The sequence below is a fragment of the Gallus gallus genome, chromosome 1 (assembly GCF_016699485.2).
Source record: "Gallus gallus isolate bGalGal1 chromosome 1, bGalGal1.mat.broiler.GRCg7b, whole genome shotgun sequence".
NCBI classification, from domain to species: Eukaryota; Metazoa; Chordata; class Aves; order Galliformes; family Phasianidae; genus Gallus; species Gallus gallus.
This window is the reverse complement of record NC_052532.1, coordinates 56795323-56818569: the sequence shown is the minus strand read 5'-3', so window position 1 is coordinate 56818569 and position 23247 is coordinate 56795323. Positions and strand designations below refer to the sequence as shown.

Here is a 23247-nt window from a genome sequence, read left to right as displayed (position 1 = left end):
ACCCAAAGGGAAAGAACCATCCTGCTTCCTCTTATCTCCAACCTCAGCAATTTCTACTCATCCCTTTCCTCAAGAGGCAAAGTTTCTTGAATGCTAGCAGAATAAAAGAGGAAGAGAAGTGCAAGCAGGCTACTTAGTGCTTTGCAGAAGCTGTGTGCCTGTGTACCATCTTACCCAGTCAGAGTCACATTACAGAGCAATGGACAAGCATTATCACAAGAACAGGGAGGAAAAATGAGAAGGAGGAGTTGTGTTGCTCTGTGCATCTCTCTTCATTTTGAATGATCAAACTGCTGCATTCTTGCACATCAGGAGCACAGGGTCGGGCTTACTGCCATTCTAACATCAACAGGGTTGTGTTTGCTTGCTAAGCTACCAGCAAGTTCCTTGCATTATTCTAGCAGGAAAGGAACACGTGAAGAGATTTCACTGTCTGCAATGGGCCTGCTCCTGCCAGGGTCAGGCTGTGACTTTCTTTTTGATTTTTTGAGATGAAACTGATATGTATTTTCATTCTTTTAATTAAAACCGTATTCCCCTTTAATTCGTAGGTTCATGGATGCTCTAAGCAGCAGTGGGGAAGTGAGGGGGATTTTGCACATATTAGAAAAGCTATATAATGTAATATTTAAATTTAGATTCCTACCAATTAACATCATGACCAAGTTCGCAGCACCGTACTTTTCAACTTCATGAACCCAGTGAGGAATAGACTCAAACGTGGACCTCCTAGTAAGGTCATAGGCAAGAATGGCTCCATGGGCACTCCTGTAATAGGACTGGGTTATTGTCCGGAAGCGCTCTTGACCGGCTGTGTCCCACACTTGGATCTGCAAGAGAAAGGATTCAAGTTGTGAAGACCAGTAGATCCGGGCTGGATGTGGCTCTGGGCAGCCTGGTCTAGTGCTTGGTGACCCTGCCCACAGCAGGGTGGTTGAAACTAGATGATCTCTGAGGTCCTATTCAACCCAGGCCATTCTATAATCCCGTGGTGATTCTGTGATCTGAAGAGACATTTATACGGATACGGACAACCTACACAGACCGGAGAGCGGTCTGTTAGATTAATGCTGGCTTTATAAATAGACGAACATTCCCACTCTCAACAAGTGGGCTGAGCGATAAGGAGCACGGCAGCTTTTTTTAATAGGGAAGGAAAAAGAGCAGATGAACCTGCTGCAGGGCTAGGCAGAGGGAAGGAGTCCGCTATCCAACCTTCCATGGAGTCATTTTGAGTTGGAAGGGACCCTCAAAGACATTCTGGTCCAACTCCCCTGCAATGAGCAGGGACACCCACAGCTACATCAGGTGCTCAGAGCCCCTTCAGCCTGGCCTTGAGTGTGCGGGGATGGGGCATCTACCGCCTCTCTGGGCAACCTGTATCAGTGCCTCACTATGCTTACTGTAAAACACTTTTTCCTTAAGTCTAGTCTAAATCTCCTCTCTTTCAGTCTTAAACCATTTCCCCTCGTCCTGTCACAGCAGACCCCGCTAAACACTCTGCCCCGTTCTTTCCCACAACCCCCTTCAGACACCGCCCTCGGGTCCCCCCGGAGCCGCGCTCACGACGCGGTAATGGAGGCCCGGCCGCAGTCCCGCCCCGAGGCGCCTCCCAGCCCGCTCCCGTCACCCACCTTCACTTTCTTGCCGTCGATATCCATCGAGCGCACGGTGAAGTCCACTCCGATGGTGTTCTGCTGCTTCTCGTAGAACTGCCCCGTCTTGAAGCGGTGCACCACGCACGTCTTCCCCACGTTGGAGTCCCCGATCAGGATGATCTTGAAGAGGTAATCGAAAGCGTCGTCCGCGCTGGAGCTGGAGAACGGCATCCCGCAGCCCGGGCCTGGAGTGAGAGGAGAGCACGGGGTAAGGGACCGCGCCCCGACCCGGGGCTGCCCGCACCTCCCCGAGGCAGCGCTACCCGAACAAGACCCACCTCAGCCACCTGTGCGGCTCACCTGCCGGCCAGGTAACGCCGCTTTGTACCCCGCCCTGCCGCCCTGGGGTCGGCGGGAAATGTAGTCCCGGCCCTTCCTCCTCCTCTTCCTCCGCCCCTCGGCCGGGGCGGTGCCGCTCCCTTCTCCTCCCCTCCCCTCCGCGCCGGCTGCGAGGCGGGACCCCTGGGGGCCTCCCCGGGGCGGGCGCTGAGCGGACTCCCGGACTACAAGTCCCGCCGTGCCCGTGGGCCGCCCCCGCCGGAAGAGCCGCCCGGGCCGCCACTTCCTGAGCGCCGCGGCGGTGAGGTACGTGGGGCTGCGGGGCCGCGCCCGGGTTGTGTCTGGTTGCTGGCGGCTGGGTCGGGGGGTGGCTTTATGTTGTGCCTGGGGAGGTTCGGGTTGGGCGTTAGGGAACGTTTCTTCTCGGAAAGAGCGGTGCTGCGGTGACACAGGCTGCCCAGGGAGGTGGTGCAGTCACCGTCCCTGGAGGTGTTCCAGAGCCGTGTGGATGTGGCACTGAGGGACGTGGGCAGTGGGCATGGTGGGGGTGGGCTGCTGGTTGGACTGGGTGATCTTAGTGGTCTTTTCTAACATTATGGTTCCGTGATTCTATAGAAAGATGGTACCTCTGGAGTCAGACCCAGCACTCAGCCCTGCAGGCGCTGGGTGTTGTGGGCAAACAGATCTGTGCCTGTGTGTGCTGGCACCAGGGGAGCAGTAAATCTCTGTGCAGGCAGCTTGCATGGGGAAGGAACTTCTCCCTCAGTGTTGCACAAGCTGCGGTGTGTTGCTGTCCTCTGGAGACCTCTGTTATCTGCTGCAGCGTTCAGGAGAGGGAGGAGCAGCAGAGGGCTGCTGGAAAGAAATGGCACCCACTGACATCCATCGGCGCTTGCTGAACGCTTATGCAGACCAAACAGTGGATGTGAGCACAGAGAGGCTGTGGGTGGTGTGTTTCAGCAGTGGCAGCAGTGACGTGAAGGACAAGTTGCATTCCAGATTGCCACGCACAGCTGTGCACCACAGAGTGAAGAGTCTCTCCATCAGCTCATCCGTGTGAATGGGTGGCTTATGACCAGGGAACGGTGTACAGAGCTGAATATCGGCTTCAGTGCATTGGAAATGATGATGACAACGTTGGAGTATTGCAGAGTTTGCACAAAGTGGGTCCCGTGGATGCTCATGTAGGATCAGAAAGAGCAGTACGTGCAAGTTTGTCAGGACCTATTGAACCAATATGAGGCTGAAGGTGATGCTTTCCTGTGTCACATCATTACCAGTGATGAGACATGGTGTCACCGCTATGAGCTGGAGTCAAAACAACAGTCCGTGGAGTGGTGACATGCAAATTGCTCACTGAAGAAAAAGTTCAAGACAAACCCTCAGCAGGTAGAGTGATGTGCAGTGTCTTTTGGGATAGGAAAGGGGTGATCCTTCTGGATTTCCTGGAACCCTGACAGGCCATCAACTGTGACTATCATGATGCTGACTAAGCTGAAGGCTTGAACTTTTGGAGTCAGGCCCAAGAAGAAGACAACCTTTCTCTTGCAGCACAGCGGCCATACCAATTTGAAGACTGAGGTGTACATTGCCAGTCTTGGCTGGACTGTCCTACCACACCCACCATATAGTCCTGATTTGGTGCCTTTTGGTTTCCATCTGTTCAGGCCAGGGAAAGGTGAACTGCATGGATAACAATGTCCTAGCTACAATACCACGATAGCAGCTGTGAAACAGTAGGTCACCTCTGCAAGTGCAGGTCTTTATGAGCACAGCATGTAGGCACTTGTTCATCAGTGGTGAAATTGCACAGCTAATAGTGGTGACTATGTTGAACAATAGTGTTGCTGACAATTTTGCTCTATCAAATAGTGTTATTGTGCTCTTTGTGTCTGTTGTAGTTTCCATGGAAGTAAATAGGATGCATTATTTTCAGAACAACTTATGTATGACATAAGACCACTCTGTAGTCTACCAAGTATGTAAACAGTGCACAATGGTCGTTGACATGGGAAGAGCTGTAGTTGGTAGGTCCTGGAGGGACTCCTCTGGTGATGGGCACTGAGGAGCACAAGAAAAATGGGTTGGAGAATGACCATGGGGTGTTTGGAGAATGGGGGTGAAAAAATGCAAGTTGTCAAGGAATGTATAGCTAATGAGATAAATGGAAATGTGAACTGAATTGGGAAGGAATAGCATAGAGTCGTTCCTGCTAAATTCCGGCTGTTTGGTGAACAGCTCTGTGTTCTGTACTTGTATTTTAATTTGTATGTTTTCTTCTTTTCTCCTTTCCCACCTTCTTCTCTTTAAGCAAGAAGACAAAATGACCTAAGCACCAACCAACCTTTGCTGCTGGAGCAGGAGCAGGGCCATGGCTGTGCCTGGAAGCTCGCGGAGACAGCCTTCAAACAGAGGCCTGGTGTCCCATTGCACTCACCATCATATTGTTGTGTTCCTGCTGACCTTCTTCAGGTAGGCTGACTGTCTTTCTGCAGAGAGGTGTTTGTTTCGCTGAATTTGGGGAGGCGCAGAGCTTGTCCGAAGAAGGAGAGCAAAAGTAGGGAAGTACTCTTAATTTTGGCTCTGAGCCTTAAAAACAAACTTGAAAGTCAATAGTAACAGCTGGTCTGGGAGTCCCGCGATAGCAAAGTGAAGGGTGCTGTGCCCTTGGGGAATCCAGCCAACAGAGCCTTCACCAAAGGTGAGACTGACTGCTGGGAACTCAGCCCATGGCAGAAGGGTTGGCCTGGGTGGGTGCACAAGACAGATTCTCCCTCTCTAAAATGAGCATCTGCCCATGATTTTGGGGTTCCCATTGCTAGCAACCATCTCCAAAATGTCAGTTCTCTGTTACTCAGAGCATATGTCTGAATTCTGAGTCTTACCCTTTCCCATGTGACCTGCAGAGAAGATTTGGCCAACCTGTGCTTGTGTTTTTTTCTGGCAGTTATTCCTTGCTCCATGCTTCCAGAAAGACGTTCAGTAATGTCAAAGTCAGCATTTCAAGCCAGTGGACTCCATCCTGCCTAAACAGCACAACCTTTGAGCTCCGGCCAAATGAGGTAACAAGCAGGTGCTAAGAAAGATGAGTAACTTCCAGTGCTTGGGTTGTGGTGCTGAGGAGGCTCTTTTATTTCTTTCTGTCAGGGTTGCTTCTCTGAAGGTGTGTGGAAACTTCAGGTTTCTGAACTGTAGCTTTCTGGATCACCAGCTGGTGTTGAACTCTTTCCTAGGGGTTCCCAGAGAGAAATTTGTTAGGAAGTTGGTGTTCTGATGGAGACTGGGACACCCCCTGCTAATACAGCCAGCAGAATGGAGGAGGTGAGGGAGGGGGAAGGAGGGATCCTGCTTTGAAGTGCCCGAGGCAATAAAGGAGAGCAGTGAATGGGGTTGCAGTGCTTTAACGTCCTGGCTCTGGCTTTCTGGTCCTGGTGACCATACCATGATTTTATTAGATCTGTACTTTTCAGTCTTTACAGATTTGTAAGTCGTCTGGGGGTTTTATAATGAACTTAAACCTAGTGACAAGAGATTTGATTCTCTTATCTTTCTAAGACACATAATAGCTTGTGGAACTCCAGGAATCCGTTAGAAGTTGAGATCTACTGCTATAAGTAGGTGTTGGTGGCTTCAAGTGGCAGCAAATGTTTTTCAAGGGCTTTATTAGTTTTCTTTGACACATGAGGCTTACACAGAAGCTGTGTTGATTGGCCATATTGAAGTTAAGTCTCTTAATCTAATCAGATGTGTTATTGGTGCTGTCTGTATAGGATGTTCCTCTGGGGAGGCAGAATCAAACTAAAACTTGTTGAGATAGTTGAGTTAGGTGCATTTGTAGGCCAGGTTTGGACTGTTTGCTTGTTTTTCTAATGGGGATAGAATGTAAGGGAAGCATTGTCCTAATCAACTTTTTCATTCTTCAAGTCATGCTCAAAGCTTGCTTTTCTCCACTGATGTCTCTAATGCTAGTTTGGGGACAACTCAACCTTTTCCTCTGTTTGATCATGCTGAATATGGGTTAACACAGAAATGAAAGAATTAGCGACTGAAGTTCATTGTGCATAGTTTCTATCCAGTCTGTTTCTTCCCTGCGTTCCTTTTGTGTTTTCACTTTTCTGTTTGTGGTCTGTCATGCCTTATTATGGTTGCTGCCACAAAGGCTTTAAGGGAATTATTCATTTAGTGAAGACAGGAAGATATCTACAGGAGAAGCACTGCACATAAAACAGAATATGACTTTATTGTATTATTCATTAAGATAGTCATCAGTGTTTGCATGTAAGAAGCTGTCTAACAGTTGTGTGCTTGTGAGAAGCAGAGTTTGTTTTCCAGTCATTTGTCTCGATCCAGGTGGAAGTTGCATTTCTCACTTGGCTTGCTAGTTTGTCATTTAGAAGTGAAACAAAATGGCAGTGGGCATTTTCTGCAGTAAATAACGTGAGAATTGTTCTTAATTTGTTAATTAAAGTGTTGGAAGAATAGGACAATGCTGGGGCCAGATGCTCTTCTGCTTTGGAGTTGGGGTTTGCATTGAAAAGAGTGTAATGTGCTGTGCTTCTCCCTGCTTACCTGTTACAATTTTCTCCCTGTAGCTATGGAACAGCAACCATTTATTTCCAAATGCAGAAGAAGCAACTCTCTTCTTGGGAACATTGGACACTATTTTTTTGTTTTCCTATGCTGTGGTGAGTAAAACTAACCCAATGCTGCTGAGCTTTGGTTGAATCTTTGGTCGAAGATCCGATGCACCTATGTTTGGAGCAGATGGACAGGACTTTCTTGGACTTGCCTAGCACTAATGCAGTTAAAAAGTTTGATTCATGAGCATTTTTTTTCCTTTGGTTGTGTTTGTTCCATCTATGCCTGTGTTCCATGTGAACATGGTTGTTGACAAGTGCAAGAGAAGTACTGTCATTTCAACATTTCTTATACCCCTTTCATGAGTGAGTGGGAGGGGTAGTTTGAGCTCTCCAAAAACTCGGTTAAAATTTGTAAACATAAGAAATTGAATGAACCACTTAGGAAAAGCAGTTCTCTTCCAATACCTGAAAGGTGATTGCAGCAAGAGCGGGGTTGGTCTCTTCTCACTGTTGACAGGTGACAGGACGAGGGGAAATGGCCTCGAGTTGCTTCAGGGTAAGTTTAGGTTGGATATAAGGAAAAACTTCTTTACAGAAAGGATGGTTAAGCACTGGAATGGGCTCCCCAGGGAGGTGGCTGAGTCACCATCCCTGGATGTGTTTAACAACCGTTTGGATGCGGTGCTCAGGGACACGATTTAGCGGAGGGTTGTTAGTTAGGGTAGTACGGTTAGGTCATGGTTGGACTCAATGATCTTTAAGGTCTTTTCCAACCTGAGCAATTCTATGACTTTTTGGTGGCAGAAGTGGTTAGAACCAACTTGTAAGCTGATATAGAAGCATTTGGGTCAGCTTGCTCCTTCTACTTCATTTTAATTCTTGCACATAACAGGTACTCATTTTGTGGATTTATTTGTTGTTGTGTTTTGTTCTCAGGGTCTCTTTGTGAGTGGCATTGTGGGAGACCGCCTGAATTTACGCTGGGTTTTGTCTTTTGGCATGTGTTCATCTGCTCTGGTGGTAAGTTGGAACGGACTGGATCTATTTTTGGAGAAGAGACTGTGTGAACCTTGCCTTGAGCTGTAGCTGTACCTCAGTGGTCTCAGTACACTTACTGGATGACTCAGCTGTTCTTGAGATATCTATTTATGGATACTGTGTCAGAAGGAATTTCCTGTGTTTGAGGCACTGTCTAGAGACTTGATGAATAGCTTTTGTACAAGATCGGTGTATTTGGACTTTCTGGGACTGCCTGCTGTTGTAACTATTCTCCATGAACACATACGTTGGCATCAAGTTTTCTGCCTGCAAACGCAGTTCTTGCCGCCTTCTTTAAAGGGTGTGCTAACAGTACTCAGCATTCATCTGCTTATTCTGTAATTGGCAACAGGACGTGTGTCGGAAATGAATGACTGCATGAAACAAAAGCATTCTTCAAGTTCGAGCCACTGCAGATAAGCGTGCATCAGTTTTATCTCCTTGTGGTTTTCTAGCAACTGAAGTGATGTAAACTGTGTAGAGTGCTTTTGATTTACCCATCAACTGTGAAGCCCACTGTGGGGCGTTGCATTCTGCAAGCACGTGATCACAGGCAGACATGCATCCAGCACAGTGTGTTTATTTTGGCTAGTTTGGATTAGGGCATGTGGTAATTTGAAACCTGGCTGTGATATTTATGTTAATTTTTGCAAAGATAAAGAGCTACTGGAGGCTTTGTGTTTGCGTGGAGACCCGTGGTTTCAGATGTCAGTACAGTAACAAATCAAGAGGCCGCTGGGTTTTTAGCATTGTTACTGAAAGTATTTGTCTCTTTCTTTGGCTATGAGTGGGTTGTTTACAAAAATAAGTCTTTTGGAGTGGAAGTGCTGAAAAGATGTTTTTCTCTCCCGAGCTGTTTGGGCTCCAGAGTTGGTGCTGTGGTGACTCAGCAGAGGGTGCTGTTAACTCTGAGCCATTTCTCAAACAATACCTCGCCTGACTCTGGCCTGGGTTCAGCCGGGAACCTTCTCCCTGAAATGCCTTTACTTCTCACTCTCAGCTTCCCAGAGTAGCCTCATGGTTTCTCTTCCGTTTTATTATGATCTCTTACTAATTCTACTTATTCTTCCCTAGGTATTCTTCTTTGGTACGCTCACAGAGTGGTTGCATTTCTACAACAAGTGGTTCTACTGCTGTCTGTGGGTTGTGAACGGCTTGCTGCAGTCCACTGGTTGGCCCTGTGTGGTTGCTGTCATGGGCAATTGGTTTGGAAAAGCTGGGTAAGCTGAGATTTCTACAGTGACTCACTTCTTTGACTTGTCGAGTAGCTGGCTGAGCTGGAAGTCTCAAGCCAAAAAGGCACAACTCTCTTTTGCCAACATTTCAGTCAGAATTAAAGTTGTGTGGGATGCCTTACTTTCTTCTGTTATCTGTTCTGGAGCCATGGAACAGTTTGGTATGAACACGTTTGTGTGTGCTAGAGACATGAGGTCAAACTTGAAAAGTTTTGTAGTGCAAAGTGGCTGAATTCAATTTGTTGTCACTGGATTACCTGGTTCTGACCACTTATCACTAAAGAGCTCAAGTGGAGAGTGACTTATTGGAGTGTACAGTCTGTCTCTGGGGGATGCTATTGATGAGCTGCAGCCATAGCTTGTAAGCCAGTTTATCTCTGCTGTAATACAAGTGTTTCAGGACAGAACATTTCTTGCTTATTTATTTGGTGTCCCCAAGTTGCTATGTGTTTTTTTTTTTGTTTTGTTTTTGCTTTAAGAGACCTTTGATTCTCTTTGGAGCGGGCAAGAGAATGTTGTGACTTTATAAGTAAACTGAAGTTCGTTCTAACGTTATCTGTCTGTCTCGCTCCTAATATTACCTCTCCCTGCATCCTCCCCTCCAAATTCTCTTTTATTTCTGCAGGAGAGGTTTTGTATTTGGCCTCTGGAGTGCCTGTGCATCTGTGGGAAATATCCTTGGGGCGTTCCTTGCCTCCTGCGTTCTCAAGTATGGCTACGAGGTAGGTATTGCTGTCTGGCTTCTAGCTAGGCCTGCGTGTCTGATTGGGTTATGCAGAGTCAGTTTCTTGTCTTGAAAAATAATAGGAATATTTTTTTTACCTGAACATCCAGATTCATCTTCTGTAATTCCATGGTAGGAAGCAGGGGACAGAACAGAATGTTATTCCTTTCCTAACCCTTCAGACTTGGGAGAAATGAACTTGAGACTTCTTGGCTATGTGGTTGATGTTTTTGAAGAGCCTTAATGCTGTAGTGTCTTCTTTTCTGATCTGAGTGGCTTAAAATGCTCTTCGAATCACATCCATCACAGGTTCTCACTAAAGTGAGTTCATTGCTGCTGAGTAGTGGTGTAGTTTTGATAGATACAGAGATACAGCTTCTTGCTGGGAAGAGGCCAGGTGTGCTTTATGTTGCTTGTATGCCAGGCAGGCAACTGAACACAGGGAGCAAGGGCATGTTGGAGCACATGATGTGCACAGACAAGCAGGGCTGAGAAGAGAAACCTTACTGGGCACCAAATAGTAGCCTTTCAAGGCTTGTATGGAGATTGATGAGAAATCAGGGTCAGATTCTTTTCTGCGTTGCGCAGTAAGAGACCAAAAAACAGTGGCTATGAAGTGAATCAAGAAAGGTGTCAGCTGGGATTTGGAGAGACATTTCACTGTGAAATCAGTTAATCACTGGAAGAGGGTCTCTGAGCCTGGGGAGTCTGCTTTTGGAGGGTTTCAAGACCTGATTGAACAGACTCTCCTGAGCAAGCTGGTCTGAATTTGGTGTTTGCCACCGTTTTAAGCAGTGCCTTCCAGTGTAGCTGGACCTGTGATTGTGTTGGATGAGCTCCTTCCTCCATCACCTAGATAGAACCAAGTCTGTTCAGGAGATGCAGAGGTCACTTGTTTCCAAGTTTTGTGGATGTAGTCTGAGTTGTTGTAGCTATATTTACCCTCTGACAGGGTCAGGATATAGAGAGATCCTCGTTGATCAAAGAAGCCCACGTGACTGAGAGCCTTTTAAAAATAATATCTTTTTTATTTATCTTCAGTATGCCTTCTTGGTGACTGCCTCAGTCCAGTTTGCTGGAGGAGTAATCGTCTTCTGTGGGCTCCTGACTTCACCAAAGGAAGTGGGTAAGTAGAAGAGGGCTGTAGTATTTCAGTTCTTTCATGGGAAGCAGATTTGCAGCTTTCCATGTAGTACTAAAAGCGCTGCATGTTCTGACAGCACTAATCCTCAGGATCCTTACAAAATGGTGCTGCACTTTAATATAGGAAATGCTCTTATCAAAATCACACTGAATGTCATTATGCATCATCTGTATAGAGCCTGGATATTAAAAAAAAAAAAAAAAACCAAACAAAGTAAAACAGTTTACCTCAAATTCTTCCATTTAGGATGTGCCTAATTCTGCATTTTTGTTCACCTGGAAAACCAATAGTGTTTTAAGAAACAGTAAGCAAACTGTTAATGGGCTACTGTAGGAAAAAGAACTGTGGCAAGCCTTAACTGTACATTAGGAAGGGAAAGTGCTTTCAGCGTGCAAGCTTCCAGCAGCCAGATAAACAGCTGTCAGGCAGGATATAGACCTTCTCCAAGGTCTATATCTTTAGGCAAGCCAAAGTATAACAGGAAAACAAGACTCTTCAAGCTTTGACAGGGATATGGAGGGAGGTTTCCCAGCTGCCTGCAAAGGCTATAAAGTTGGTATCACTAAAAGAGCCTGCATAAAAGTGTTCAGCAGCTCTGAAAGCTCAGTGCAGTTCCTAAGACTTCCATTCCAGAGGAGGCATTACTCTGACAGCTGCTACCTGTTAGGCGGTGGTACACTCAGCCTCCATGCGCAGTGGAGGTGGTAACCAGGAACCAAGTGCAAGGATCCCAACCACCAAGTAAGGGGGGAAATGCACTAATTTGGTGTATCTCCAAACTAATGGCCAGACACTCAGAGCAGACAAAGTCAACACCAGGACCAGAGAGAATACTTTCAAGAGTGCTAGAAGACAAAGGCTAGAAGCTGTTAACGTTGCAGAGCACCATCTAGACATGTTTCTAAGCCAAAGGAGGATGGAAGTGTGGGAGAGCAAGGGAACTTCTCAAAGGGAGAACTGCTTAAAAAGAAGAGAGCATAGCTTTAGACCTGGGAGAGGGTGAACGGTCTGTGGTCCACTGTTCCTGTTGCATATCCCTTGTATAACTTAGGCCTTCCTGAGCTTGGAGCAGATGAAGAAGGCAGTGTGGAGGAAGATGCCAACAGACCTTTGATGGGCGATGATGATGCAGATGACGATGAAGGCAATTACTCTATTCAAGCAGCTGACACTGACAGCCAACCAAAGGCCATCGGCTTTTTCCAGGCTTGTTGTCTTCCAGGTGTAGTACTGGTGAGAACACAGATTCTTGAGTGGGATCTGGCTTATTATTTTTTAAATATAAATGTGACTTTTTGTGTTGTCTGCACTTGTTGATGCGATTGTTAATACATTGACTGTGTGTTTTGACTGCCAACATTTGACGACTTATCCTGTTAAAACCTTGGGACTGGGGTAATTATCTCTGTGTGCACACACTGTAATACTGTCCTGATATGGGGTTGCATGTTGCTCTTCCCATTGGAGTCCTGCTTCATTTAGTGAACACGGTGATCCAGCTAGGGCTGTGGAGATCCCGCCCTTTTTGCTGGTGAATTTAGAAAGGAGGCAATGAGTAAAGCTACCTTTCTTGCTGAGGTAGTTGGCCTACCCTATGAAGTTGAATTCTTACTGCTAGCAGAGCATTACATTAAACACTGTGATGCTTATATTTGGGTGTGCTATTTTTAGTTGCTTTAGAACAGAAGGTTGGCCTGAAAAAGCCTTAGTCAATGTGATGATGATGTAATGAGCCAAAGTAGGTATTTTTGAAAAGATAACTGGAAACAAGGCATGGTGATGCAATTCCCCTACGTCCTCATCCTGTCCCCTGCGTGAGAACTTGTACTTCTGTATCAGCAGTATTGCCCAATTCGTGAATTTGATCCAGTTGAAAAAATGAAACAGCCGTTAAAAATGATGTCAGTTTTCTGTGCAGGTGGGCTCTGTACCCTCTGAATATTACAGTACACTGAAGTGGGTAGAGTGGCTGACTCAGTAATAAGTGTGAACCATTTGGATTTGATCATGCAGTAGAACTACTGAAAGGGTGATATTGTCAGGTATCCTTAAGGGGCTAAGCAGTTGGCTATTGTGATTAAGGCAACACTACTTCTAGGAGTGAGTAGATGGATATCAGTGTTTATACAGCCACGATTCCATTGGTAAGACCTTGACTGATGAATGGCAAAAGAAAATGGAGTCCTCTTGAGTTCTTGCTTAGTATGGCTGAATGCCATATAAACTGTCTTGGCTTTTGGTGGTGCTAAGAATGTGATGGTAGAAAAAGAACCTTTATTTCTTAGCAATGGTTTTCCATTGACCAGAACATAAGGAGGTACTCCACAACTGATGTTGTTTCTGTGCTTGGGATTTTGAGAGCATGTTCTATGTGTTAACCCAGCAATGCAAACACCTCTGAGTCTGAGTTTTATCTTCTGTCAGAGTTCTCTGTCAGATCAGTGAGGGAGAAACCAAATACTGAGAGAACCTCCAGAGATCTGTTAAAATCCTACAAAGGTCTCAAATATTTTTCTGTAGTTCCTTTCTTCTCCTGCCGAGTCATATGGTTGGAAGAGTTTCAGCACAGACAGTTTTGCCTTGGACCTCCAGAAATTCAATGTCAAATTTGTCGATCTGTCTGATAGTTTCTAAGCACATTGCAATAAATACCTCTGTACAGTGTGATTCTTCACAGTCAGAGACAGAACTCTTAACATCTCTGTGTCATGCACGTGTGGTAAAGCTTAGTTTGTGTCCTATAAAAGAGCAGAGCTGGTAATAATGATGTATTGAGAATTTCAGAAGAGATGATTTTGTGTCAGAAGAATCTGCTTTTTAACATTCAAGCGCATATGTTCTCAAAAGCTGTGATCCGAGCAGGTAATTTTTTCTACCTTCATCCTCATTTACCTCTTCAAATGTGGCTCCCTTAAACTGCTGTGTCAGTGTATATCAGGAGGCATTACAGAAATAGTGTGCCTCATCCTGCTGCATGCTGGGCCAGCAATCCCAGAGAAAGATCCTTTGCCACATAGGAAAGGTCTACAGAAGGAGACTTCCTGTTGTCTAAGGGGAAGTTGAGCTCAGCAGCCAAAAGCAAAAGCTTGTCTCAGCTGCTGCCTGTGGAGGCTTAGCTTTGGCCAAACCTTTCCTGGAATCAACCTGTCCTGGAATACTTACCTGGTGGTTATGAATGAAACTCTCTCTCTCCTGGTGCTGTAGGCAGGTGAGCCTTCTGAAGAACAAAAAGTAGCACGGAGGAACTACTTCACATAATTTTGCTCAGCATGGTGTGCAGATGAGTAAATTTCAAGCTTGTTTCATGTCGTATGGTTAACTCCCTTCTCCTTAGAAGGTGAATTAAATATTAAATTTCCCTTTTTTTTTTTTTTCTTTAAGCCTTGTGTCAGTTCCTCTCAAGATTGCACTGGAAGCATTTTAACCCATTGCATTTAGTGAAAAGAAAATAACCTTCTTGACAGTGATTTTCGTGTTCCTGGGTTCCCTTTGATGTTCAGCATTAAGCTTTCATGGTGCTGTCTTCTTATATGAAATGCAGAAGCGCTTCCCCTTGAAAGCTCCTGCTAGGTACAGAGCTTTATGGGAAGAAGCAGAAATGCTTTCTACTTTGTTCAAGTGCTAACTGCTTTTTGGCCCACTCTTTGTTCCAGTATTCTTTGGCCTATGCCTGCCTGAAGCTGGTGAATTACTCCTTCTTCTTCTGGCTGCCCTTCTACCTCAGCAACAACTTTGGATGGAAAGAAGCAGAAGCTGACCAGCTTTCCATCTGGTATGATGTGGGAGGAATCATAGGTGAGTGAGCAAAGGAGTGGTGACATCTTCTGCATCTGTGCTGCTAGCATTTGAAAATGAAAGACAGCAAGTGCAGCTCCGAGCAGTCACATTCATTGCAATCTGACTGTTTGCTGAATATATAAATAGGCTTCTTATGTATGTGTGTGCTTGGCCATTTTCTAAAATGCAGAGTATATTAGCTCCCCAGATAGTTCACATATGGTTTAGAGGATGCTATCGTATTCTTTGACGCTACCCCCAGCGGGTATTTCTTTACTTGCTAGGGCTTCCTGAAAAGTGCCAGGCACAAAAAACAGCATCCCAACTGCTTGCTGCTTCCTTTCTGACAGGAACCCTCGAGAGAGAGGTAAGGTCCGGGCTGTGAAGTGCTGTACTTTACCTTCTGTCCTGTATTTATAAGAACAGACTCAGCACAAAGCTCAGTAGAGCAGGTACAGCTCTGTTATCTTCAGTGAAATAAAATGGAGTGGTATTTTTTCTGCTGACTGCAAAATCTGCCTCTAGTCCTCCAGAATAAAGAGCACACCGTCTTTGTGATTAGGCTTCCACATTCCTGTGTTCAATTTCTTGCCTTATTACCTAGTCCAGTTTGCTTTCCTAGAGCATACGTCCTTGTTTGGGTCTTTTCAGTGTCAGTTTTTCTGCCTCTGTGGCCTTCTCTAAATTAGGCTTTCTCAAACACTGCAGTTCTTACCAGCGTAGCAGTTCCTATGGAGGCAGTGGTGATGCATAAGGTGATTTGTGTCAGCTATCAACATTTGTTGCAATTAGCTGCATCTACCCTAAGTAGGTGAGACAGCAGGGAACGTGAGCCCCCTGTGTGCTTAATACTTTCCCTGTGAAAAAGAACTGCACTTGCAGCTAAGGGAACCAGCCACAATGTTAAGCTTGCTCACGTTCAGAGCTGTCTTTGCTGCTATATGGGAAGGAAAAGGAAAGCGGGATTGAGGAAAAGGAAAGACTGACTAGTTGTGTGCCTGAGGGGGAAGAAAAAAAGCAACAGATTCTTGAGAAAGTAGCATCAGTAGTTTTCCCTGCTCTTTTTGGGCCACTTAGGTGTACTGTTGTCTCTTGTGTCTGAGGAGTAAGGGCAGGAGACATCACTTTCTGGATTGCAGAGAAAATGCACGTTAATCAGAAGGCAAGAGACCAGTGCACTCAGTGAAACAACTTGTTTTTTTCAAGTGTTAGCATCCTAGGCCTGATGATGATTTATATTTTTGCAGGTGGAACTATCCAGGGTTTGATTTCTGACGTGCTGCAAAAGAGAGCCCCAGTGCTAGCAATTAGCCTGCTCTTTGCTGTAGGCTCTCTCTTTGGATACAGCCGTGAGTATGGTTTGTTTGCATAATGATCAGACATTCATTTGGTGCTTCTTAGAGAAAGACAGAGCACACCCTGTTCTAATTACGTTTTCTGGTCTTGAAGCTGCTCCTGAGCCAGGATGCTGCCTTTTGGTGTATTTTACTTCATGTGCAGCACTGCACAGGAAGAAATCCATTATCTGATTAATGAGATGGAAAAGAATTTTCTGAGTGGTTGGATATCCCAACGCTGACAAGTTGTGGTACCAATCCCTCTCTAGTGTCAGTGAGATTTCTGGCCTTGTCACTGTATCAAAACCACAACTGGCAGAGCAGGAAATGTAAGGCACGTCTCTGTAGTAAGAGGAAAGAGAATCTGGGGAAGATCTGTGCTGACGAATGTGTGTGTATACACTACAAAGAGGCAGAAGCTCTTAGGCTTTACCTCTTCCTTTTCTGAAAGTGCTAAAATCAAAGAGCTCCTGCCTCCTTTATAGTAGATCCATCTCTTGGTGGCTGGCTATTAGAAAAACTCTGTCAGGAAAATTGTTATAGGCAGATCTCATTTCAGAGAAACATCTATGAAGCTCTTCTAAGAGCATCAGGTTTGTACATTGAGGTGTATTCTTCAGTGGTTCCAGAGTGCTTTGACTCACTTCTGTGTCATTTCATTCCTTTGTATTTTCCTCTAAAACGAACTGGCATTGCAGGCCAGCTTTTATAGAGCACTTTGAGGTCTGTGGATGAAAATGACTGCCAAAGCTGGACATGACCTGTAAAGTGTACCTTTTCAGAGGCGTGCTGGTGTGCTCCAATGGTCTCAAATTAAAGGCAGTGATGTATAACCATTAGATAGCAAAGATTGCGTTTGGTGGAGTTTTGTGAGAACTTTTGCTACCTCATTACTGTCAAAAGTGGGTTAGAAGCAAACAAAATATTATTGCTGGAGAAGTTTGAAGCTTGTATTAGATAGCAGAGCAGCCAAAAGTCCTTGGTGTCTGACGCTCGGCTCAGAAAGTACAGTTGAGCAAGATATGCAGAAGTCTCAGACTTGCAACACAAACTTATTGCTGTGGTAATTACGTTTCTATCAGCCAAACTGATGGAAACGTGTGTTGCACATAAGAATGATAATGGACTGAGAACATGTCAACAGGACTGCAACCTGTCTTACACGTAGCAACTTTATCATGTGGGGGCCCAAAGTTGTGGTAGTGGAGTAAGGAGTTCAGATAATGCCTGGAACTGAGGTTCTGGGGAAAAGAATGTCTGAGAAGCACCGAGGATGGAAAAGCAGCTGCATGTACATAATAGTGCTGCTCCTATAAAGTCATAAATGACATTCTCAAGTTTGTTTGTTTTACTTAAGACTTCCCCTTTCTTTCTCCTTCAGGTTCGCCTAATAGCAAACCTATCAATGCTGTGATCATGGCAATTACAGGTATTGTCTAAAATGCCACTGTTATGCCAATAGATGTTTTAATACGTTTATAATGTGTGTATGTATACATCGTGGAAAAATCAGGCTTAGGTAGTGGTAATGCATTTGTGTGTGCTGTCATCTCTACTAGCTTTGCAGAAAGAATAAAATATGAGGCCCCAAATAGGTTACTTTTGGAATATACCTGTAGAAAAATAGCCTAACAGAGGGAAGTATGGAATATAAACTACGTGGAAGTTTATATTCTATGGTCTGCCTTGGCTCAGTATGATGGAGGTGGATTTCTACCAAAATACCTGGCAGTGAACTGCAGTTGAGCTTTGAGGGTGTTTGCCAGGACCCTGAATGCCCTGTGTTCTGTGAAGGGTCATGAGCTTTTTGTGCACCAGATGTATGATGATGTGTTATGGAATTAAGATCAGCCTGCATGAATAGAGCCTTTCTTTTCAAACACTCCTACTCAGAACTTCCTGTCCCATGGAGGTTTTTTCTTCCATCTCTCCACCAACCCTCGGACGATGAGGCTGTAGCATGGGGGCATACCTGTGCTGTGCGTACTTCATGTTGAGGGTTTGTATATACACACTGTTAAATAGTAGCTTTTTCAATTTATTGCATTCTGACTCCTTGCACTGTGCCACATCTGCTTACCTAGCTTGTGCTGTTGAACATGGATGTGCTTGCTGACAGTTTGTGTGTGCATACTCCATGTATGTCCGGTGTGTCAGGACTGTATTCCTCAGCTGTGAGGGTCAGTGTCTACCTGCAGTTAGCCTGTGATCACTGGTCCTAGAATTAATCCTTCTCCTGAGCTATGCCTGTTAGAATCTGTGTTTCGAAGACGTTCTGTTGAGAATCTATCCCCTTGCTTGATTTGCACCAAGGCTGTTTCCTTGTCTCTTTCAGGATTTTTCATTGGTGGCCCTTCTAACATGATCAGTTCTGCAATTTCTGCTGACCTGGGGCGCCAGGATTTGGTGAGAGGCAGCAGTGAGGCTCTGGCAACAGTCACGGGGATTGTGGATGGAACTGGCAGCATTGGTGCTGCAGTGGGCCAGGTGAGGCTACAGAGCACTGGGAACGAGGCGGAGGGTCTGTTGTGGTTACACATGCTAGCTCACTCCTCTGTTGGGTGGAGTGTGGGGGTATGTGTGTATGTGTAGTATTTGTTTAACAAACAACCATGAGAGTACGTTCTGCGATCCAGTGGCTAAGTTTAACTAAGAACCAGACTGAGTATTTCCAGCCCTATCGTTATAGCAATTTCATAAATCCAACGAGTCTGAGGCATTCATACCCTGCACTGGAAAAAGCAAGAAAAGGTCAGCTTCGCAAAGAGGGAGAATAAAATGTTTTGAAGTTTGTTTGGGATTTTTGCTCAAAGGTAATAGCAGAATCTTTGCTTACAGAAAACTTTACCTACAGGACTGAGGAAAATGAGAACACCCATTATGAATGTTGCAGTGTTTACAAAGCAATTTCAGTTTTGCCCTTATTTGTGGCTCCCCTTTTTATGTGCGGATGTCTCTTACACCCTGTAAATCTGGCACCACGTTCTTTGATAGTCCTTACAGTCTGCTGCCAGGGGCCTGAAGAGCAGACTGCTGCAGAAGAGGAAGCAGACAGAGCGCCCACTGGGGGCATTTTTACTTCTCAAATACAAGCGTTAACTTTGTGGGAGAATACAGAGGTGCTTTGGGATGGGGGGACTTAGCAGGAGGATCAGAGCCAGTTCTATTCCAGGCATTCTGTAGTGCTGGTGAAGTACCAATGGCTTAGGCAAGGCGTGCAAGTTTCTTTTCCCTGAAGGGATTTGGATGTATACTTGTCATTTATTGCCTGATGAATACAGTCGTTCTGTCTCATAGGAAAGATGCCACTTAGCTCCATTAAACGTGGAAAATTACAAGTGCCTGGTGGATGTATTCAAGCTCACTGCTGCATTCAGTTTTCTTGCTACGTTGTCTTCAGTGTTTCTGTCTTCCCCCACGCATAGCAGTGGAACTTACGTCCTCATAAAAATTGGGCCTTTAGTTCTGAAAAATTCCACCTGCCTCCCATTCCAACGTGGCATTTATTTCAGCAGAGACGAGCATGATGTCATTCTGGGGGTGTGTGAGTAACAGCAAATGCACAGTGAACGTGTTGGAAACTCACATCCTGCTTTGTGCTAATATGTGGTGAAGAAAGGGAGCCCTTGTGCAGCAATTGAGTATAAATCTGCTAATAGGGAATGCATTTTTTTTTACACACTGCATAGTCCTATAGAAGAAGGATGCAGTTCGGAACAGGCTGTAGTCTCAAGTGTCTCGCCTGTGATGGAGGGTTAAGTAGTTAGTAGTTGCACAGCTCTTAAAAATGTGTCCCGTCTAATTTATAAGCCATTCTAGAGCTTTTAGCTCTTCTGAGAGTACTTACATCCACTTATGGCCTGGTGTTCTGCGCAAAAACCCTGTATTCAGCGGAGTCAATTTGTCACCCTTGAAGCTGTAGTTCAGCTCTGTCTCTGTGCTGCTGTGAGTTACTGTAAAGCTTCAGGATGATGTCTCTGCTTTGCTGAGATGGGATTTTACACAGCAAGGCTGCTGTCCTGAGTCATCTATCTTGACAGGAAAAGATCAGCTGGAAGGTTTTGTGATCAGCTCTTTATGGCGTGTTAACAGCCCACAAATTCTGAAAGACTGATGTCTGAATGTGGTGCTTATCTTCCCAATTTGAATCATCTCCTCCTCCTCTGTTTCAGTATCTGGTGTCTTTGATCCAAGAGAACCTGGGATGGATGTGGGTTTTCTATTTCTTCATTCTAATGGTAAGAAAGCACCCCTTTTTTATTCTCTTTGCAATGGGAAGGTTTTATGAGAACTGAGACATGGTGACCTAGGCCTGCAGTCTGCCTCTGTAGTAGCTGCAGGCTCTGATGCAGTTACCAGAGTGGTCAGCGGTGTGCCTTTGCCTCGGGGTGTGTAAATCAGCCAGGTTCATTCTGGATCCTTTAAAGTCACATTGCTCAACAGGAATGGGGGTTTTGGCAGACGTACAAAAATACTTACCTAAAAATACCTGTACGCATTTCCCAAAGCTCATTCTGCCTGACTGACTTCCAAGGCAGGGCATTTTCCTCATTCATCTCCACGCTATGTAATTCCTAATGTTTTCAGAGAGCTGCTTGTTTGTCAGCCCTTGAAGGTTAGTGAGAGGAGTGACTAGGGTCTTGAAACTGTTCTTCCTTGCTGGAAGTGGCAGGGATTGTCTCTGCATCTCTGCTGGCAATGGAATTTGATTGGTAGCTGGCAGAGAAGGCCGGAGGAGGTGGAAGTGAGGAGGTGAAGGGCTCAGCTTCTTCCTGGAAGGAAAATCACGATAGCTGAAGTCGTAGCAGCCTCCCTGCAAACTCAGGCACTCTGACTGCTCAGCGCCTTGTTGTAGCAGCTTTTAGCCCGAATCTCTCAGTGGAGCCCTTGAGCACTCTCTGGAGCGCACGATGGCTGCAGCTGTTGTTGCTCCGTGCTGATTGTCCTGGATATGCTTCTTTCTACAGACGAGTTCAACCATCCTGTTCATTTCGCCGTTAATAGTGAGGGAGATCAGACTGCTTCTGCACGAGCGGCGCCTGCGGATGCTGGCTGAGTGATTTCTGCCTTTCTCCGGAAGGACTGTTGTCTGAACCTGACGGCTGGGACACTAATCACATCCCTGGGAGACTTGTTGGTTACACCTTCCAGGTTTGGACTAGTTCAGAATGGCTCTGCGAGCTGTGCTCCGCCTGCCTTTGCGAGCTCAGTATCGCAGTACCAAATACCTGTCCTGAGACCATCTGCGTCATGGAGCTGCTGCTCAGAGCTGGGCGATCCACAGGGCTGGTGGGTTGTCCCAGCCGACCAGGCTTCTCCATGCCAGCAGTCACATCGGAGTCTGCTGTTGGGTGCTCTCACTGCTATTCCCTTACTTATTTATTTCTAGATGTCCTGACTACAGGTCAGGTGTTTAAAACTGACATTAGGGAGGCTGTCTCGCAATGAATTTTGATGCTTTGTTGTGCTGGTGAAAGCATACAGTGCATTTCATGGGTAGTCTCAATTTGCAATCACTGTAGCTTTTAGAAAGGGCAAAAACTATTTGGAATTTGTGCTGTCCACTTGTTTCAAAAATCCTGTTGCTAAATCTCTGCACAGATGGACCTCTGCTGTCCCTGGCTGATAACTGTCTCCTATTCCAGCAGATTTGCATGGAGAGGCTAACTCCATATTTTATTTTATTTTATTTTAGCATTTTTTTAATTAATAATATTACTACTAATCTCTGGGAAATGAGATTTTGGTTTTTTAAAATATTTAAGCAGACAAATGGCGTGCAATATTTAGGTGGTATTTTACAGTGATCTCTGAGAAAAAGCCTTAACAGATCCTTTGCCTCTAAAGGAACTTTGAATGGCTTTGGGGATCAGCAATGGGACACAAATACTTTCACTACCAGGTTGTGTTTTGTACTTTGATCAATACTGACCAAACTGGGATTGTCTGGTGCTCCTCTGAAGGAAGCGAGTGTCGCTGATTGCGTCCTTATGGGGCAACTACTTTTAACTCCAGCAAGGGATAAATTGGATGAATTTAAGGGACCTGGCTGCTCTCAGGCAAGGGCTTCCAGACAGGGACTGAAGCATCCTCCTGGAGCAGTACCAAGAAGCAAATGCTGCTGTCTCCCCTGTGCTGCCCTCTGTGCGGCTGCGTAGGGGAGCTTATTCTCCAGTGCTCTGAAGTTGAGTTGTACGTCGGAGTATAGATGCAAGTGAGCTCTAAAATCACGTGGCTGCACTTGGGATGGGAGTGTTTGAGCATTTTGCAGTGCTGCAGCCAGCAGGATGGCTGACTGACACCTCTGACACCTGATGGTGTTATTCACGGGATCACTGAATAAGTTCTCAACAAATTGTCTTCTGCTTTTGCCTCGGGATGTTTGTGTGATAGGTATGTGTTAACCAGCAGATCTTTGATCAAACACTCGACCTAACTGGACAGCGATGCCTGGTGGGGGCCAGGGGCAGGAAAATCCTTGAGAATCGGATACTGTTTTTAATGGGAAAATTGCCTTTTTAACATGTACAGTGACTTGGTTTTGTTTTGTTTTGTTTTTAATTTATGAATGTCAATTTTTAATCATGTGATGATTGTAACGAGCCGAATGTGATTAGTGCCTTATGGTTTTACTGTATGGAACGGTTGCTTGGTGATCGCCGCTCTTGCAGCGACAGCTCCGGGCACAGCTTTCCTAACGCAGAAGCTCGGCTACTTCATTTTTATACTTCTTTTTAAAGTCTTTTTCTTTCCTGGTGGAGGTGATTGTTGCCTTCTTTGCTAATCCTCTAAAGGTGTTGGTGCTTGGGAAAATGATACCGTTAATCTGACGGGGGACCTGAAATCCTGTTCTTGTCTATTCTCATTCCCATTCCAATTTTGCCCGTATAATTAGAGCAGGGGACCGAGAATCTATCATCAGGCTCTCACAATTATGCCCTGGGGTTGCTGTTCACGTCCCAAGCTACTCATTAGCTCCTGTACAAATAGAATCAAAACTCCCTGAAACAGAGTTCCGAAATTGATGGTGGCACCGTTTGGCCCAGCCGTGCTGTCTGAGACGCTCGGTTTCAAATTCCAGCCTGGATGGGCTCTCTGACCGCTGCCCGGGAGCAAAATAAGCTGCGATGAAAGGTGGGGTGGGAAGGGGACGTCGCCGGGGGCGGGGGGTGGCAGCCCCTGGAACAAATGGCTTCCTGTAAACAGCTCTGTCCCCTCTTGAGAAGTGTCAGAAGTGCTGTGAGCGGGCACAGGCTGCCCTGCAGCTCGCATCTACGTGCAGCGCTGCTCTGAGGCCCTGACCTTAGCGAGGCCTTCCCGTGTCTTCAGCATTTCGGTTGTAGTTGTCATCCTGCCTTTGTGTCCTGTGTATTTCTTCAAGGTGCTCAGAAGGAGAAAAGTTTTCAATCTGACAGTGCCCAAACCAATCTCTCACCAATAAACTCGCCAATAAACTTTGACTTGAGCTGGGCTAA

The 23247-nt window shown here is 45.6% G+C and overlaps 2 protein-coding genes across 6 annotated transcripts in view; one reads left to right on the top strand and one right to left on the bottom strand.

Moving 5' to 3' along the window:
- Nucleotides 1–1993, bottom strand: part of RAB19 (RAB19, member RAS oncogene family) — a 7293-nt gene extending 5300 nt beyond the window's left edge. The window contains exons 1-3 of one of the 2 annotated variants that reach the window (NM_001278002.2): nucleotides 1937–1993; nucleotides 1635–1843; nucleotides 647–830 (exon numbers count right to left, since the gene is read on the bottom strand). In NM_001278002.2, the coding sequence (NP_001264931.1) occupies nucleotides 647–830; nucleotides 1635–1829 (379 nt within the window). In that variant the 5' untranslated portion in view covers nucleotides 1830–1843; nucleotides 1937–1993. The remainder of the gene's footprint in view (nucleotides 1–646; nucleotides 831–1634; nucleotides 1844–1936) is intronic. The other variant, NM_001278003.2, reaches the window with a different exon arrangement.
- On the top strand, nucleotides 1543–23247 carry SLC37A3 (solute carrier family 37 member 3). Of its 4 annotated transcripts, none has more exons than XM_015285544.4 (15): nucleotides 1543–1866; nucleotides 4249–4409; nucleotides 4885–4999; nucleotides 6530–6622; nucleotides 7454–7537; nucleotides 8630–8775; nucleotides 9416–9512; nucleotides 10556–10640; nucleotides 11710–11891; nucleotides 14312–14453; nucleotides 15683–15784; nucleotides 17154–17201; nucleotides 18108–18259; nucleotides 19945–20010; nucleotides 20740–23247. In XM_015285544.4, exons 2-15 carry the CDS (start codon nucleotides 4309–4311, stop codon nucleotides 20830–20832), a joined length of 1506 nt encoding a protein of 501 aa, XP_015141030.1. In that variant the 5' UTR covers nucleotides 1543–1866; nucleotides 4249–4308; the 3' UTR covers nucleotides 20833–23247. The 4 variants fall into 4 exon arrangements, with proteins under 4 accessions (XP_015141030.1, XP_015141024.1, NP_001012556.2 ...); XM_015285538.4 differs by lacking the exon at nucleotides 1543–1866 and adding an exon at nucleotides 2191–2243 and having other exon boundaries at nucleotides 4253–4409; NM_001012538.2 differs by lacking the exon at nucleotides 1543–1866 and adding an exon at nucleotides 2191–2243.

Bases quoted from the DNA above. Each gene is read 5' to 3' on its own strand.
- SLC37A3 (XM_015285544.4), top strand. From the start codon at position 4,309: ATGGCTGTGCCTGGAAGCTCGCGGAGACAGCCTTCAAACAGAGGCCTG. The intron at 5,000-6,529 runs GTAACAAGCAGG...TTCTCCCTGTAG, and splicing joins TTGAGCTCCGGCCAAATGAG to CTATGGAACAGCAACCATTT. The intron at 11,892-14,311 runs GTGAGAACACAG...TCTTTGTTCCAG, and splicing joins GTCTTCCAGGTGTAGTACTG to TATTCTTTGGCCTATGCCTG.